Source organism: Panulirus ornatus, chromosome 56 (assembly GCF_036320965.1).
Source record: "Panulirus ornatus isolate Po-2019 chromosome 56, ASM3632096v1, whole genome shotgun sequence".
In the NCBI taxonomy this organism is placed as follows: Eukaryota; Metazoa; Arthropoda; class Malacostraca; order Decapoda; family Palinuridae; genus Panulirus; species Panulirus ornatus.
In genome coordinates this window covers 26,470,586-26,488,157 of record NC_092279.1, presented here as the reverse complement: position 1 = coordinate 26,488,157, position 17,572 = coordinate 26,470,586, and the positions used below count along the sequence as shown (strand labels likewise).

At 37.5% G+C, this 17,572-nt stretch overlaps 1 protein-coding gene across 1 annotated transcript; it reads right to left on the bottom strand.

The window, feature by feature from the left end:
* Positions 1-2,438: 2,438 nt before the first annotated feature.
* Positions 2,439-15,261, bottom strand: ND-ASHI (NADH:ubiquinone oxidoreductase subunit ASHI). The gene is made up of 4 exons (XM_071694155.1): positions 15,138-15,261; positions 8,029-8,249; positions 6,204-6,362; positions 2,439-2,597 (listed from the first exon to the last, which is right to left on the bottom strand). The coding sequence occupies exons 1-4, from the start codon at positions 15,217-15,219 to the stop codon at positions 2,538-2,540; spliced, it is 522 nt and encodes a 173-aa protein (XP_071550256.1). The 5' UTR covers positions 15,220-15,261; the 3' UTR covers positions 2,439-2,537.
* Positions 15,262-17,572: the final 2,311 nt, after the last annotated feature.

Here is a 17,572-nt window from a genome sequence, read left to right as displayed (position 1 = left end):
CAGGAGGGTGAAAGGCGTGCAAGGAATAGAGTGAATTGGAACGATGTGGTATACCAGGGTCGACGTGCTGTCAATGGATTGAACCAGGGCACGTGAAGCGTCTGGGGTAAACCATGGAAGGTTCTGTGGGGCCTGGATGTGGAAAGGGATGCTGTGGTTTCGGTGCATTATTACATGACAGCTAGAGACTGAGTGTGAACGAATAGGGCCTTTGGTGTCTTTTCCTAGCGCTACCTCGCACACATGAGGGGGGAGGGGGTTGTTATTCCATGTGTGGCGAGGTGGCGATGGGAACAAGTAAAGGCAGACAGTTTGAATTATGTACATGTGTATATATGTATATGTCTGTGTGTGTATATATATGTGTACATTGAGATGTATAGGTATGTATATTTGCGTGTGTGGACGTGTATGTATATACATGTGTATGTGGGCGGGTTGGGCCATTCTTTCATCTGTTTCCTTGCGCTATCTTGCTAATGCGGGAGACAGCGACAAAGCAAAGAAAATATAAATATATATATATATATATATATATATATATATATATATATACGTTGAAATATATAGTTATGTATATGTGCGTGTGTGGACATGTACATATATACATGTGTATGTGGGTGGGTTGGGCCATTCTTTTGTCTGTTTCCTTGCGCTACCTCGCTAATGTGGGAGACAGCGACAAAGTATAATTAAAATAAATAAATGTCTATAAATGAGTAAGATTACTTAGTACTGAATCAGCAGCAAGGAAAGTAATCCTGTTTTTTCTTTACCATAAGATCGGTGAATGTATTGTTCACTCCTATCTTACACAATCAAATGGTACTTCTCCTATGTAGATACCTCACTTTAATATAGCATGCAACATTTTTGAAGATATACTGCTTTAACAGGGTATTACTCAACTATTCATCAGCATAAAAGTGTTGTAAGTAAAATGGTTACTTGGGACATGAAGTTCTGTGTAAAGAAGCTGCAGCATTAATTCAGGAATTGGAGAATGTTTATGAGGTTTATAGAGCTACACTCACTATATTTGACAATTACATGTTGTCACATGGTAGTGTATCAGATTACAATTAGCAGACAACAGCCATATCACTGTTACATCTGTTTGCACAGGTAATGAGATAAAATTTATGGCTTCTAATTTACTAAGTGGCTTCTTGTAATAGCCAAGAAAGGAAAGCATTTCCATGATTGTACCAAAATTACGTATCTGTACAGGGAGGGACTTTTACAATCATGGGGCCCCATCTCTTGAACACTCTCTACTATCATACAAATTCTTGAATTTGTTTATGCTGCTTGCATTAACTATGTCCTCAGTCATTCTGTTCCATATATCCACCATTTTTATCATAAAAAATGATTTCTTTACAAGTTTATTACTTAATTTTTGATATCATGTCCTTGCATCCACTTTGTCAATCTCTTTTAAAAACCTAAAAGGTTATGATCACGTCATCCCTCAGTCTTCTCTCTTCCAAGGTGGGTAAATTTAAAGCCTTTCCTTGTAGCTTAGGGCTCTTAATTCTGGTACCATCTTTGAGGCCTTCCTCTGGACCTTCTCTGTATGTTCTTTGTGCTTGCTTAGGCGCAGTGACCAAACCTGAGAAGCATATTCTAGTTTTGGCCTCATGTAGGACATGAATACCTTGCTAAATATTTCCTTACCCATATACTTGAAAGCTGTTCTGATGATTGCCAGATGGCAGTTTGTTTCCTTTGCTATTCTCCTAATACATATGTGACTGGCGAAAGGTTAGGTATGATGTCTATTCCTCCTAGGTTCCTCTCACACACACAATCCTGAAGCTTATTACCTTCTAGGTAGTGATTATAGACTTTATGTCATTACTTTCAATAGAGTACAGTGAAACTGGAGGCAGAAATTTGTGCCATGTATGGACTACATTTCTCACAATCCTCAAAATGCCTTAGAAGTACAAACACCCGAGATAATCTGAAGCATCTTAATGGCCTTTTAGAATATGTCCTACATAAAAACTGGGGATATGCTGAGAATTAACATTATGTTACAGCAACGAGACTGCTAATGTGAAAATATGGATCTGTTCTCATTCATGTTAGTTATTCACACTCAGTACCTGTCAAGTACCATGTATTTCATATTAACAGCCAAGTCTAGAAACTGTAAAACTTGAAGTTCCCCCTTTCATCAAAAAATCTATTTATCAATGCATGTATGTGACACTTACTTCAATTGTAAGATATCTCAACAAAAAAAAAAAAATCTGGCGAATGGTTCATATACTATTGCTGATGAAATTTGACTGAAAAAATGCTAGTAGCTAAAACCTTGAAAGACTGTATCTCTTTCCCTACTCTAGACGGAGGAAAAGAAATATCATCAAGGGGTAGATAAAAAAAAATCTATGCCCTAATGGGTACCATAACTAAATGGATAATAATTATATATTCCATTTATGAATACTTTATGTCATAATATGTTTACAAATCATATACTCATCATTATACTTATGTACAAACAATAATAACAGCTTTATGAATCATTCAGCAGGTTCAAAAGAGTAGTGCACAACTCCTTCCTGCGGGTACTGCTTTGGAAGCTGAAAAAAAAAAAAATCACATTAAGGAGCAGTAAAGTCTACCTAAAACTCAAGCTGTAGTCTTTTGTGATAGCTTGATAAAGCAGTACAGGCAACTAACAAGTGAGATGTTTTACACAAAATGGAATAACATGGGTCATTTCCCCCATTTTTTTTTTCAACTTTGTAGGTTCCAGATGGACACAAGTCTTCTTTTGAGGCTGGTCCTTATGTGAAAGATTAAAAAGGGCTAAAAAGACAAAAAAAAGTTGAGGAATAGGAAGATAAGTTTTAAAGGAAATGAAAAGTGTACTTTTTAACCCTTTGGCCACAAATCATGACTAAAGTCATGATACAGGAAACAATTTTCCTTCTCACTGTGAAATATAACTCAAGTTCAGAGCTGTCAAAAAAAAAAAGTTTGCACATCCTATACAGCCTACCCATTCTCCCCCAGCCAGGGTGCTGACCCCATTTGGTGACCGGCTGAAACTTCACAATAATGAGTCAGTCAGATGATAGCCACCACCTACTGTGATTCATTCATCTCTTCTTTTTCTTCATTTTCACATTCATCTAAGGAATCTATGGACATTATATGGTCAAAATGAGCAGTGTAAATGCATATAATTGTATATGTACATGTAAATTTTTTCTTGCCTTTCATAATTCATTCATAATTATGAAGATATGGAGCAAAAGACCTGTTACACCTGAGTGACTTTATGCCATCCTGCAGGTATCACTAATAAATCCTTATTCTCTCTCTCTCTCTCTTTCTCTCTCTCTCTCTCTCTCTCTCTCTCTCTCTCTCTCTCTCTCTCTCTCTCTCTCTCTCTCTCTCTCTCTCTCTCTTTGGAACATGTAAAAGAAAACAACATATGAGTGATGCCAATCCCTGATGAACCAAAAATCAATAATTATGTAATATCTGTGGTAGCTGAAAAGAAGTTTTAAGCATCAAGCAATATATGTGGTGAGTGCTTCGCACCAGCCCTGCCATTTTGGCTAAATCTCATCAAAGATACATGCATACACACACTCACAACCCATGCTATCAGATGTTTTTACGAAATATTAGTGCCAGATATGGAAGCTTCATGGTTGTGCCTTGAAACAAAGAAAGAAAAAATGGACCAATTACTACTAGTCCTACTGGAGAACTGACACTTCAGGAAAGCAGCTGGAAATTTACTTGGCAGCCAAGGGGATAAAAAGTGGCAGGTCATAAATGTTAGGAAAGCCATGAGAAAACAGAGTTCAAAAACTTAATGATTTAGGATAACAGACAGGCATCACAAAGGCTCATCCCAGAGTTGCTAACAGTCACACTAATCATGTGACACTGGCTTAGCTTCCTGAGCATTACATGGTCTAGCTAATGTTAGGGCACAAAATCAGTCAGTTTTTAAATGCAAAAACCTACAGGAGAACAAGAACCAACACAGTGCTGTACGGCAAGTGGGGTCCAAGTTCTGAAGTCAAACTGGGAGAGCTGATAAGTCTGTTTACTCAGTCAAGTAGGTAAGCAGAGGTCAAAGCTTCCCTTATAAGGATGAATTAAACTATGGTACCATCTGGGCAACTGTTCAAAAGATAAGAATTTTTGGCAACTAAACACGACTTCTAGTTTCTTAAAAGGTAGACTAGCTATTTGTTTCAAGTGGGGTTTGTAGGACAAATCAGTTAATATCCTGATACCTAATATGTTTATAAAGTTTTTATAGAAGGATTAGATAATATCCTGGTACTGAATATGTTTATCAAGTTGTTGAATTACAAAGTCATTAAAGGAGACTTAACAGCTGTGAGTGGTTTTCATAAGTGAAACAGGAAGAAAGTGTGTTTTGGAGGCATTAAATTTCATGATTTTGACTAATGAGATATCTTGCTCAAATCTGAGTTTATAAAGCCATTTGTGAGGAGAGAAAATTACGAATGAACAAGAGAAGATGGAGAGGATTTAAAAGAAATGGAAGATTGTAGCAGTGAGTCATCAGTACATGAATGCATGTTATCTGTCCATTAAAGAAAATCAGTGAGAGAAAGGAAGAGGAGTGCTGGAGGCACGACAAATCCCTGTGATGATGCTATTGATACAAAAAGACTAAGATGATGACTCATCAACAATTATGGAAATGAAATAGCAAGAGAGAGAGTTAGACACATTAAAGGCTACAACAGAGATTCCCAAAAGTTGCTCAGGAACAATAAGACAAAAAAGGGTATCACTGACAAAGACACTGCCTTGTGAAAACCATACTGCGAAATTCAAAATGCCTATGAAAATAAGGCCTGAAAAGCAATAAGCTGACCTTGGAAACAGTACAACTCAGAGCAACAACACAAAAATTGGCAGAATCAAAATGGTCACCATGATTGGGACAGGCTGTAAAAGTACATGCTTTTCAGAAGAAAAAGTTTTGTTTGAAGTAGAAGCAGAAGAGACAAGCAAGCAATGGTCCATGTTCAGAATAACTTTCTTTCAACAAAACACTAAGAGAGATGTCATCACATCCATCTGCCTTGCTCATATCCTGAGACAAGAACATTCAAGACTAAGGGAGGAAATCATGGGGAGGGACACAAGATTAGTAAGGAATGACAGGAGGCGAGCGAATGTTAGCTAACCAAGGTGGAGTTTGGGGAGAGAGAAAAAAAAAGTTGCTCTGTCATTAGCAGGAAGGCTACAATGTTGTCTGAAAAAAAAGCAAGAACAGCAGCTTTACCAGTTTTTCAGGGATCATTTTTTGGTGAAAGACCAATTAAAGAAAGAAAAGGAGAGGCTGTCACACTTCCTTTACACAAAGGAATACCTTCATTCATGAACAGCATATCTAATATGAATTTAGGGTAAGACAAAAGCTTACAAAGTCAGAAAGAGGAAAGTTTTCCAGGTCTAATATGCCAGGTTCCTTGCATGAATAGGCCTATAATAGGAATGGCTGAACCATGGACCGGAAGAAAGTTACAAGCCAGCTTAAGTTTTATATCAAACCCTTTTAAAAGCAGTGTATCAGAGGCATAATTCAAGCAAGTTATAGGTCTTATGCCATTTCATTCTCTGTACAGTGGAAAACAATTGGATGAAGTATTATGATTATATGCTTTAGACTTTTTGAGTTATGACCACATTTAAGCTGCACAAAGTGTGACTACAAACAATGAACAGACAGGAGAAAAAATATTAACTCCCATGGCCAAAGGGGGTTATCAGCCAGGTTATGTTCTAGGTTTTCGTACAGAGGAAAATTCAAACAAAAATCTAGTTACACATCTCATACCATTCAATCATCTGATGCTGAGAAACAATAATTAAATAAGTTTCATAAGGATCTAATTCAGAACTTTTAAGATATGACCAAGATCATATTGTAGGTTAAAGTTACACTCCCTATGATGGACAGACAGACAAAACAGAGAAAGTAATTGTAAAGTGCCTGGAAAGCTACACAAGTGGCAAAAGGATAAACAAAAAATATTTTAAAAATTATAAATAATTCTCATGGCCTGCATTCAAACAACTATTTCATAAAGGGGTTGCAGCCTAACATGCTTAATGAGTCAGAACCAGAACACATTAAACAGATGGTAATAATAATTATAGTAAATATTCATAATACTCACAACTGGCCTATGCATCTTTTGGTCATCTAAATAGTAGTAAGCCCCCAAGAATGTTGCCATTACAGCCAAAAAAGAGAGCAACTGATCTTGAGTTGAGAAGCGAAACTTCCCAGAAATATTCACCCGATCCAATCCATACATGTCAAAGTCAGGATGGATCTGTAAGAAAAAAAATATTCATTATAAACTATACCACCCATCTTAGCAAGGTAATGTCAGGAGAAAATGAACATTGGTCTCATTGCACACATCTATTCTCACTCTCTCTGTCAAGCATAATGTATGGAAACCAAAGCCCAACATCCATAGCTAAACCACACAGACTATTCTATGGTTTACTTTGACAGCTTCCTATGACTTGATTCATCCCAGTGACAGCATATTCCTACTGTATATCATATGGATCCAATTCCTTTTAAAGCACACATGCCTTTCCCCTGCATGAATGTTTAGTTTCTGATCGCTCAAAGCCTCCTTCACTCCATCCTTCTTAGTCTCCTCCCACTTTCTCCATTCCCATCATGTAGAAACTTTTAGTTAGCCAGCCTTCATTCATCCTCACCATATGTCCAAACCACTTCAGCACACCCTGGTCAGCTCTCTGTCAGAGTTCACTTACAATCCCATCCCTCTCTTACACCATCATTGCATACATGATCAACTCACCTCATTCCATATATTGTCTGTCCTTAGACACTTGATTTCCAATATCTCCACCCTCTTCTGTTATTTTGCATTCAAGCCCAAAGACTTCCATCCATACATCACTGCTAGGACTACTATACCTTCAAACATACCTTTCTTTGCCTTAGCAGACACCTTGTTTAGAGTTTCAAAATCATTATGTTTTCCCTTACACCTTAAATACACAGCCATTCTTAAATTATCATATACTTTTTTCTTTCTAGGTTACAGAGTTCTAGGTCTTTCAACTTATCACGGTACAGCAATTGAAATATTCCATTTCCTTAATTTTGCTTGTGAAATGTCTCCTTTTGATCATGCTTCCAATCCAATCATGTTGCTTATTCTAGTGCCATCATCAAAGCTCCTAACCATGCTTTTTCTAATTTTGCTCCCGATGCCTGATATTCTTATGAAGGGTACTGATGCTAATGCAGTTCCTTAATAAACATCCTCAGACATGACTCTATTTGCTACTACTATAGACTTTCTGTTAGTTACAAATTCACAATACAGTAGTGCTGATCTCCTTAGCCATACATATTGCATTGTTCTATATCCTTGGTACATTTAGAACAGTTTTAAGCCATCTGTCCAGTCTTTACAGTTTCAGTACTCACTACCTGCAAATCTATTTCATGTGGTACCCTTCTGATACATTCTTACTGTAACTTAATCACTTTTGAGGTAATTACTCTGTTTTTTCCATACCTGAGAGGTACTGATGTTAGGGGAAATGTTTTCACACAAACTTCAAATGTCACAAGGGTGCCTCTTGATCTTTCTTTTACCTGGTAGGAGATGAGGTTCACTCGAGCGTTCAATCAGCTTTGGCTTCTCACTTATGGTTGAAACTTCTTTCACCATATGAAAAAATGCCAATCACCAACTTTCACAAACAAAAAATGTTCTCCTTAATATTAATACAATACTGCCAGAAAGCAAAGCAAGTAATCAGTGTTTTCATACAATGGGAACTATTTTGGTGAATATGCTTTACATTTAACAGTTTGTTTTATTGTCACAAATTTGGAAACACTTTCAAATCATGTATATAAACCACCTCAAACAGGGACAGAAGCTCCTTTATCTTTTCTCTAAATCTCATACTGTCCATACATACTGCATATAACTCTCTTACCGGCTCTCCAAAATCTCTGCGATGTTCTGGAAAATCCCAGTTTCTTTGGGGATCTCGGGATTCTGCTGATACAATCGGTAATTTCGGATAGTCCCCATAACCTGCGCCATCATCGGGGTATGGTTCATAATCTTCTAGCCGCAGTCCATACTTACGCGCAGCCGCGGCACGCTCCTCTGGTGTAACTGGATATGGACCAGGTTTCCAATCCTTATTCCATCCTGTAAATTTGAGATGATAAATGCTCTGTTCTAAAACAAATACAGGTACACCACCAATTTTCCGGCACTCTTGGTTCCAAAGCCTTGCCGGATTAACCATTTTACTGGACCAACCGTGGTCACATAATAATAATTCATCAACACACCTCTAACCCATTAATCATATATCTCCCATGTGTCTAAAGTATACCATGGACTGCTAGAAATTTAAATCAAACAAATATTAAATGTAAATCAAATAAATAAATGAAATACATCACACACCTGCTCAGGACTGAGGTGCTCATCATCTACAAGTTTCGCAAATTCATTCACATACTCAGCACCTGCTTCATGGTTTGCAGGCCACTTTTCTCAGCACACTTTATTCATGGAAATTCCATGATGCTTCTTGAATCTTTGAAGCCATCCTTCACTATAGTTACACTCATGTTGTAATTTAAGTTCTCTATGGAACAACAGCCTGGTTCATTATCATGCTCCCTGACAAGTCCACTGCATCACTCCGACACTGTTGAAACCATTCCATCATCACTCGATCGTACTCAGTGCTCTTATCATCTTCATAGTTTTTCTAATTGTCATTTGCTTCTTGGAATCGCTGTCTGCATAGAATTTCAATAGTCTCCCTTTGCTTCTTTATATCATAAAACAGTTGACAAACCAATTCTGTAGATGTCACACAGCTTATGCACCGAAACACCACGGTCCATTTTTTCAACAGTTCTACAATATCTTAGATCGATATGGACTGGTGTTTACCTTTGACACCACGACTGACACTCTCATATGTCTTAGAAGCCATAGCTAGGGTTAAATTTAAGCAAAATAAGCCAAGAATCACAGAAATGCAGTATCACCACCAACAAGTGCAGTGTAAAGAATGTAAATAAGCACACCCTACACACAACGCCATCTGTGGCCGCCCAGTAAACTAGTCTGATGGCCGCAGTAATTTCAAGTTCCCTCATAATTTTGTCTGGACTAAAGGAGGTACCAAACCATCAATTGCCGGAAATTCGGTAGTATACGTGTATCTACAAATAACTGGAATAAAAAAAAAAAGGAAATATTTATTCAACCACTTACCAACACTTATGATTATCACTCAAAGACTACAGTGAAAAATGCATACGATCTTAATATAATGAAACAATTGTAAAGTCAACGGACCTTAAAATATCACTTTGAGGAGTAAAAGAAATAGTGAATTTGGAAGAAACACATATCAATTGGTCCCTTACATTTATTAAAAGTAAAATTCTATGGTACAGGATTACCTGGAACTTTATTTCTTATGCAACAAAAAAATATTTTTAAAGCAAAGATGGTTATGAAGCTTAGAAAAAATGTGGGGATAAAATAAAAGAGAAATCAGAGGAACTAGTCAAAGAACCAACAGAGCCAATAAAAACCTAACCTTACCTCCTCTATCAACCAATGTATATCTAATATTTTAAGTTATTAAGATAATATCTGAAGGTTATAGCATGCATTACATACAGCTCCTCGCCAATGCTTCCCTTTGTTAGCCACAGATGTAGACTACAGTATATCAACAATGCTACTAGTGCATCAACAGAAATGTGGCCTTATGAAAGACTACATTTTGACCATAAAAGCTTAGATCAATCAACCTATTTTTTGCTGAAACACACTCTCCTAAATTTGCTTATATACACATAATCTATCACTAAATGCCTATGAACATGTGGCTTTATGTATGGACTAGAATCACAGTACAATTAACTACAGAATTATAATTCTGGTTAAGTCTGGGCTGCAAGGGAAACTTTTGCTGATTCCTAGACTTCAATATTTTTCTAACACATAATATGAACTTGCAGCCCTTCCTACTTATTGTTATAAAATATATGGCAATTCTCCAAATCATGCAGTGCCAGTCTAAATCATATCTATTGAGTGTTAGGAATCCATTTACACTCATTTCTTTCGAATCATTATGTTGTTTCTGTGGTGCCCTTAGGCGCTATAAAATTTTACCACTTACCCTTACAGATGACATTGATATCAACTTCAAGTTACTCTTGTAAGTCTAGTAAAGATGTCCAGTAATTATGAAGTATAAGGTTTATCAGTAATATCATTTTGCAATGCCATACTCTATTCAGAGTAGAATGAAGCCAGAAGTGCATGATTTATATTTTTTCTTTCTGTGATAAAAAATAAGACAACAATAAAGTAATGAATTTCAGGGAAAATAAGGACTAATTAATGTTGTAGTAAGTGAAACACTTGTAGAAAAAAAATCAAACATAATGGAAACCTCACCAAATCTCTTCTAGCAATGGACAATTACCTTACTTTTCAGTGTCACAGGCAAACTATAGCAATGATGTCAATAAAGTAAATTTTGGCTCTTAGAAGTCAAAAAAGGATTTCACATATTCAGTTGGTTTCTCCCAGTATTTCACCTACATTTACATTCTTTACCCCACAACTTTTGATGATTAACACAGTATCTTGCTACAATCATCTTTTTTATAATGAAAGAATAAAATGGATGCTCCAAAGTATTCTCTCTGGCTTTCATTTTATCTTTACATAAGATATACACCCATTGCAAAATCAAATCACTGAAATTTCTAAGCATCTAAGGTGCCTTTAAGCTTCACAGTTCCCAGGTACTGTCTAACTACTCATCTCTGAAAAGAGTACAATGTTTCCCACTGGACTTGTGGATAGGGATCTGTGGTTTAAGTGCATTACACATGACAGCTAGAGACTGAGTGTGAACGAGTACACAATGACAGCTAGAGACTGTGAAAGAATGTGGCCTTTTTTAGTCTGTTTTCCTGGTGTTACCTCAATGAAGCAGGGGGTAGCAATGCCATTTCCTTGGGGTGGGGTAGCAACAGGAATGGCTGAAGGCAAGCATGTATAAATATGTCTAAGTATATATATGTCTATGTATGTATATGTTGATATATATATGTATGTTTATGTGAGTATATCTGGGCATTTAAGTATATATATATATATATATATATATATATATATATATATATATATATATATATATGTATATGAGTGCATGGGTCATTCTTTGTCTGTTTCCTGGCACTAACTCACAAACGTGAGAAAACAAGTATGTATGTTTAATGTTTAATCACGTTAAATCTACGATCAATGTACTGACTGGAGTAATACCATCTCAGTAATTAAATCTAACTCCAGTACCACAATAAACATCATTGAATCTTCTAATATCAAATACACAAAGAATTATAACCTTAATATAAGTGAAGGTCTACACAAATTGGATAGCTTTATTGTTGATAAAGCTCGTAAACAATTTACCTTCTTGTCCACATAATTAGTTTATGATACGCTCATTGTGTCTTGGACAATCACGGATTTACCAAATGGCGTCCTAGCTACGTCTCTTCGTTTGTATATCAGCTGACTTATATTTCTTTCTCATATCTCCCCTGATGATGTGATCAGTAAACGAAAGTGCCCTTGGGAACTTATCATGTTTCATTATCCCCATGCAAGAGTTGAAAAAGAGGGCAAATGAGAGTTGGGGTGAGAGAGTATCATTAAACTTCAGGGAGAATAAAAAGACATTATGGAAGGAGGTAAATAAAGTGCAAATGGCAAGAGAACAAATAGGAACATCACTGAAGGGGGCTAAGAGGAGGTAATAACAAGTAGTGGTGATGTGAGAGGGAGATGGAGTGAGTATTTTGAAGGTTTGTTGAATGTGCTAGATGATAGAGTGGCAGATATAGGGTGTTTTGGTCGAGAATGGTTTGGTAAACAGAGAAGAGTTAGTGAAATCTTTGCGGAAGATGAAAGCCGGCAAAGCGGCTGGTTTGGATGGTACTGCACTGGAATTTATTAAAAAAGGGGGTGACTGTATTGTTGACTGGTTGGTGAGGCTATTCAATGTATGTATGGCTCATGGTGAAGTGCCTGAGCATTGGCGGAATGCGTGCATAGTGCCACTGTACAAAGGCAAAGGGGATAAAGGTGAGTGTTCAAATTACAAAGGTATAAGTATGTTGAGCATTCCTGTGAAATTGTATGGGAGGGTATTGATTGAGAGGGTAAAGGCATGTACAGAGCATCAGACTGGTGAAGAGCAGTGTGGTTTCAGAAGTGGTACAGGATGGGTGAATCAGGTGTTTGCTTAGAAGAATGTATGTGAAAAATACTTAGAAAAAACAAATGGATTCGTATATAGCATTTATGGATCTGGAAAAGGCATATGATAGAGTTGATAGAGATGCTCTGTGGAAGGTATTAAGAATATATGGTGTGGGAGGCAAGTTGCTAGAAGCAGTTAAAAGTTCTTATCAAGGATGTAAGGCATGTGTACGAGTAGGAAGAGAGGAAAGTGACTGGCTCCCAGTGAATGTCGGTTTGCAGCAGGGGCGCGTGATGTCTCCATGGTTGTTTAATTTGTTTATGGGTGGGGTTGTTAGGGAATTGAATGCAAGAGTTTTGGAGAGAGGGCAAGTATGCAGCCACTGTACAAAGGCAAAGGGGATAAAGGTGTGTGTTCAAATTACAGAGGTATAAATTTGTTCAGTATTCCTGGGAAATTATATGGGAGGGTATTGATTGGGAGGGTGAAGGCATGTACAGAGCATCAGATTGGAGAAGAGCAGTCTGGTTTCAGAAAAGGTAGAGGATGTGTGGATCAGGTGTTTGCTTTGAAGAATGTATGTGAGAAATACTTAGAAAAACAAATGGATTTGTATGTAGCACTTATGGATCTGGAGAAGGCATATGAGAGTTGGTAGAGATGCACTGTGGAAGGTATTAAGAGTATATGGTGTGGGAGGCAAGTTGTTAAAAGCAGTGAAAAGTTTTTATCGAGGATGTAAGGCATGTAAAAAGTAGGAAGCGAGGAAAGTGATTGGTTCTCAGTGAATGTCGGTTTGCAGCAGGGGTGTGTGATGTCGCCATGGTTATTTAATTTGTTTACGGATGGGGTTGTTAGGGAGGTGAATGCAAGAGTTTTGGAGAGAGGGGCAAGTATGCAGTCTGTTGCAGATGAGATGGCTTGGGAAGTGAGTCAGTTGTTGTTTGCTGATGATACGACACTGGTGGTTGATTTGGGTGAGAAACTGCTGAAGCTGGTGCCTGAGTTTGGTAAAGTGCGTTAAAGAAGAAAGCTGAGAGTAAATGTGAATAAGAGCAAGGTTATTAGGTACAGTAGGGTTGAGGGACGAGTCAACTGAATGGTAAGTTTAAAAGGACATAACCTGGAGGAAGTGAAGTGTTTTAGATATCTGGGAGTGGATCTGGCAGCATATGGAACCATGGAAGCGGAAGTGAGTCTCAGGGTGGGGGAGGGGCAAAAGTTCTGGGAGCGTTGAAGAATGTGTGGAAGGCAAGAACATTATCTCAGAAAGCAAAAAATTGGTATATGTTTGAAGGAATAGTGGTTCCAACAATGTTATATGGTTGCAAGGTGTGGGCTATAGATAGGGTTGTGCAGAGGAGGGTGGATGTATTAGAAATGAGATGTTTGAGGACATTATGTGGTGTGAGGTGGTTTGATCGAGTAAGTAATGACAGGGTAAGAGAGATGTGTGGTAATAAAGAGTGTGGTTGAGAGAGCAGAAGAGGGTGTATTGAAATGGTTTGGTCACATGGAGAAAATGAGTGAGGAAAGATTGACAAAGAGAATATATGTGTTAGAGGTGGAGGGAACGAGAAGTGGCAGACCAAATTGGAGGTGGAAGGATGAAGTGAAAAATATTTTGAGTGATCGGGGCCTGAACATGCAGGAGGGTGAAGGTGTGCAAGGAATAGAGTTGAATTGGAACGTTGCGGTATACCAGGGTCAATGTGCTGCAAATGGATTGAACCAGGGCATGTGAAGCGTCTGGGGTAAACTATGGAAAGTTTTGTGGTGCCTGGATGTGGAAAGGGAGCTGTGGTTTCGGTGCATTATACATGACAGCTAGAGACTGAGTGTGAATGAATATGGCCTTTGTTGTCTTTTCCTAAGGCTATCTCGCCCACGTGTGGGGGGAGGGGATTGTCATTTCATATGTGGTGGGGTGGTGATGGGAATGGATGAACGGAGCAAGTATGAATATGTACATGTGTGTATATTTACATGTCTGTGTATTTATATGTAAGTATATGTTGAAATGTATAGGTATGTACATGTACGTGTGTGGGCATTCATGTATATCCATGTATATGTGGGTGGGTTGGGCCATTCTTTTGTCTGTTTCCTTGCGCTACCTTGCTAATGCGGGAGAAGCGACTGAGTATAATAAAAAACAATATTAATAATATATATATATATATATATATATATATATATATATATATATATATATATATATATATATATATAACATAATGACTGGCTAAGTGACGTACTAGCTAGCTCACTAACTATCTGACAACAGTAGTCTTGCTGAACAAGACAAATATATCCCTGGGGATAGGGGAGAAAGAATAATTCCTTCGTATTCCCTGCATGTCGAAATAGGGGAGGCAGCTGGGGGTTGGAAATCCTCTCCTCCAGTTTTTACTTTTGCAAAAAAAGGAAGAGAAGGGGGCCAAGTGAGGATTCCCTCTTAGGCTCAGTCCTGTACAGTCCTGTACAGCAGTACAGTCGGGTAAGAAAACTTTTCATCCCAAAGAAGCAAAATGTTTCACTGCTACTGGATGTAGCGCAGCCTTGAAATTGCGGGAGCTCCTGGAATGAGGTCTAGGGTAACACCACGACCCCTCCTTGAGGTTCCTATGGCAGTTGAAAATATATAAAGATTAACCATTCAATATCCTTCTCAGCAAGAGATTAGTTCTAACAACTAATAATTCGCATTACCAAAGGTCTACGTCATATCAGAAGTGGGTTATGTCGATATTTAGATCAATGGTGATACACACCTCCCGCTGCTCGAGTTACCTGGACGCCGCCAAGACCCTGAAGATGTTTAGTTTTCAGGAGACACCTTCCCAGGGCAGCCATGTTTACTACTCGGCTACGTTCACCAGCTGCCCGGAGGTTGTTTCTTTACCTAGTATGACTAACGCAATTTAATCAATTCGTAAGGTATTCCAATAATTTTTAGCCTATATATATTCTAACAAGGCATAAATTATTTTATATTGAAATTTCTAAATGTTAATGCATGTTTTAGAAACGCAACTACAATAAATCTGAAATTATTCAGATCCAGATTAATGTTTCATTTATTTAGTTCAAGCAAATCTAAAGCCGAAACATGACCTACAGCATCCAGTAGTAAATATGGTTGATTTAGTTCTAGGTTACAAAATTGCATCTAGAGTTGCGAAAATTATTCGGTTAGTATTTGTTCGTCCTAGCGGAAAAACGACCCAGCTGAGCCGGATTGAGAAACATTCAATGGTACGAGAAGCCAGTCACTCATGCCACCAATCATCCAGGGGATGAGAATCTAACCATGAGGATTGATTTCAAATTGTAGAAACTAATTGAATTTTCGTCATCCTGTCGCTTATATTGCCCCCTCCTGTCTCAATGATTATCAACAATCTTTAGGTACATCTTGTCAGCTTTCCTACTAGCATGGGACATACGATATGCTTTTGCTTACTTAAAGGAAAATGATTTACTAATCTGACAAAAAAAGAGATATGTATGGTATTTTGATATTTCATCAAATATTAAAAAGTAACCGTTGTTTCCTTGGATCTGGTGAATTACACTGAAATTGGTACTTGAACAAAATAATGAGAGTAAGCAATAAAGTATTGAAATTGAACTGAATTGACATTATGTATTTCATGAATATGAACCGCTAATGGAATTCCTTACATATGGCCACTCAGACATCAATATCGTAAGGCTCAACGATAAAACTATAAAATGATAAAGAATAGATAGTGCCTTTTAGATCTGCTATTTTGTTGTTTTATGATATATTGAGTAGTTTTCATTATCGTTAACAGCTGTATATCATATATAGGGTTCCACAAATAGCGGCAACAACAGGTCGCAGCTAGGACGTTAATTAATCCATTTCCAAGCATTTTACAAGTTACAAAGTCCAGCGACTTAAACTAGTTTAAGTCCAAGGCTTTTTCTTTCTTGTCAAAATCTTTTTTGAATTTCTTTGTGTTGTCCGCATGTCTTCAGTAATCCTATTTCTTTCATCTCCCACTCATACTGTTAGAGCTCTTCATCTCTTTCAAACAAGTTTTTCGCTTGATTTCCTATTATATTGAGATCCATCTCAAACTGTTCACTAAGTCATCGATGTTTTAGCAACTTTAAAAGTTGTCATCATGTCACCCCTAACTCTTCCAAAGTGGACAAACTTAAGGCCTTTGTCCTTTCCCTGTAACTCAAGTTATCTTAATTCCGATACCTTCTTTGTTTTTCCTCTGGGCCTTCTCTACGAGCTCTTTGTGCTTCTGTAGGCGTGGAGACCAAACTTGAGAATTACTTTCTGGTTTTGGCTTCATGTAGGACGCGAAAACCTGCCTGAATATTTACATACAATTAAACTTGAATGTTTCTATCATTTGTTACCAGAAAGTTGGTTGCTCTCGTTCGCTATTCTGTTAACATGGAACCTTGGCGACAATTTAGGGACAAAGACATCTGTAACTATTATCTTACTAGATGGTATTCATATCTAGGTTTTCTTCCCTGTAATCCATCCTCAGTACTTTAGATATGATTAAGTTGAACTTAATGAAATATGCTTCAGACGAACTATAGAGTCTGTCAAGGTCTCCTTGTAATTTGCTGCAGTCCTCCATGTACTCTACTTCATTCATGACCTTTAAATGATCTACATAAATACTCAGGAAGGAATCCTTTAAATGATTTACATGAAGACTCAGGTAGGAATCCATAGCTTTTGGCAAGTCACTCACGTAAATTAACAAGACTTTAGAAAAACAGAACCCTACCCCACCCTCCATGTAACCATAACCCAAGCTGAGATCATTATTGGTGTTACCGGTAGAGAGTTTTACGTGTGTTGCCTCGTCTCATAACTTACTGTATAGATATGTTTTAAAAAAGGTTGTTTACATTCTTTAGCTTGGTTTTTTTCAGAATGAAAGTACATGGAGTTACATAATACATAATAGGAGTCACCAAACCCCACTTGAATGGGGTTACAGTGCAAGAGAAAAATATTTGTTGAGGTTATATCAGTGAAAAAAGTAGTGTTTTTCAGGGCCTAATTCCAAAGTAATCCATCTCTTCCCTGCATCTAGTAATATTATAGCTTTGTTAGTTGCTGGAGGACTGTAAATGTATCCTAGATTTACATAAATAGTTGAATGACTATAGTGGGAATCAATAGAAATCAGGTTTCACTAAC

Excerpts from the sequence above, each read along its gene's own strand:
- ND-ASHI (XM_071694155.1), bottom strand. The coding sequence starts at position 15,219 with ATGGCTGCCCTGGGAAGGTGTCTCCTGAAAACTAAACATCTTCAGGGT. Across the intron at positions 6,363-8,028 it reads GCAGAGATTTTGGAGAGCCG|ATCCATCCTGACTTTGACAT; the intron begins GTAAGAGAGTTA and ends TTTTTCTTACAG. Across the intron at positions 2,598-6,203 it reads AAAAGATGCATAGGCCAGTT|CTTCCAAAGCAGTACCCGCA; the intron begins GTGAGTATTATG and ends TTTTTTTTTCAG.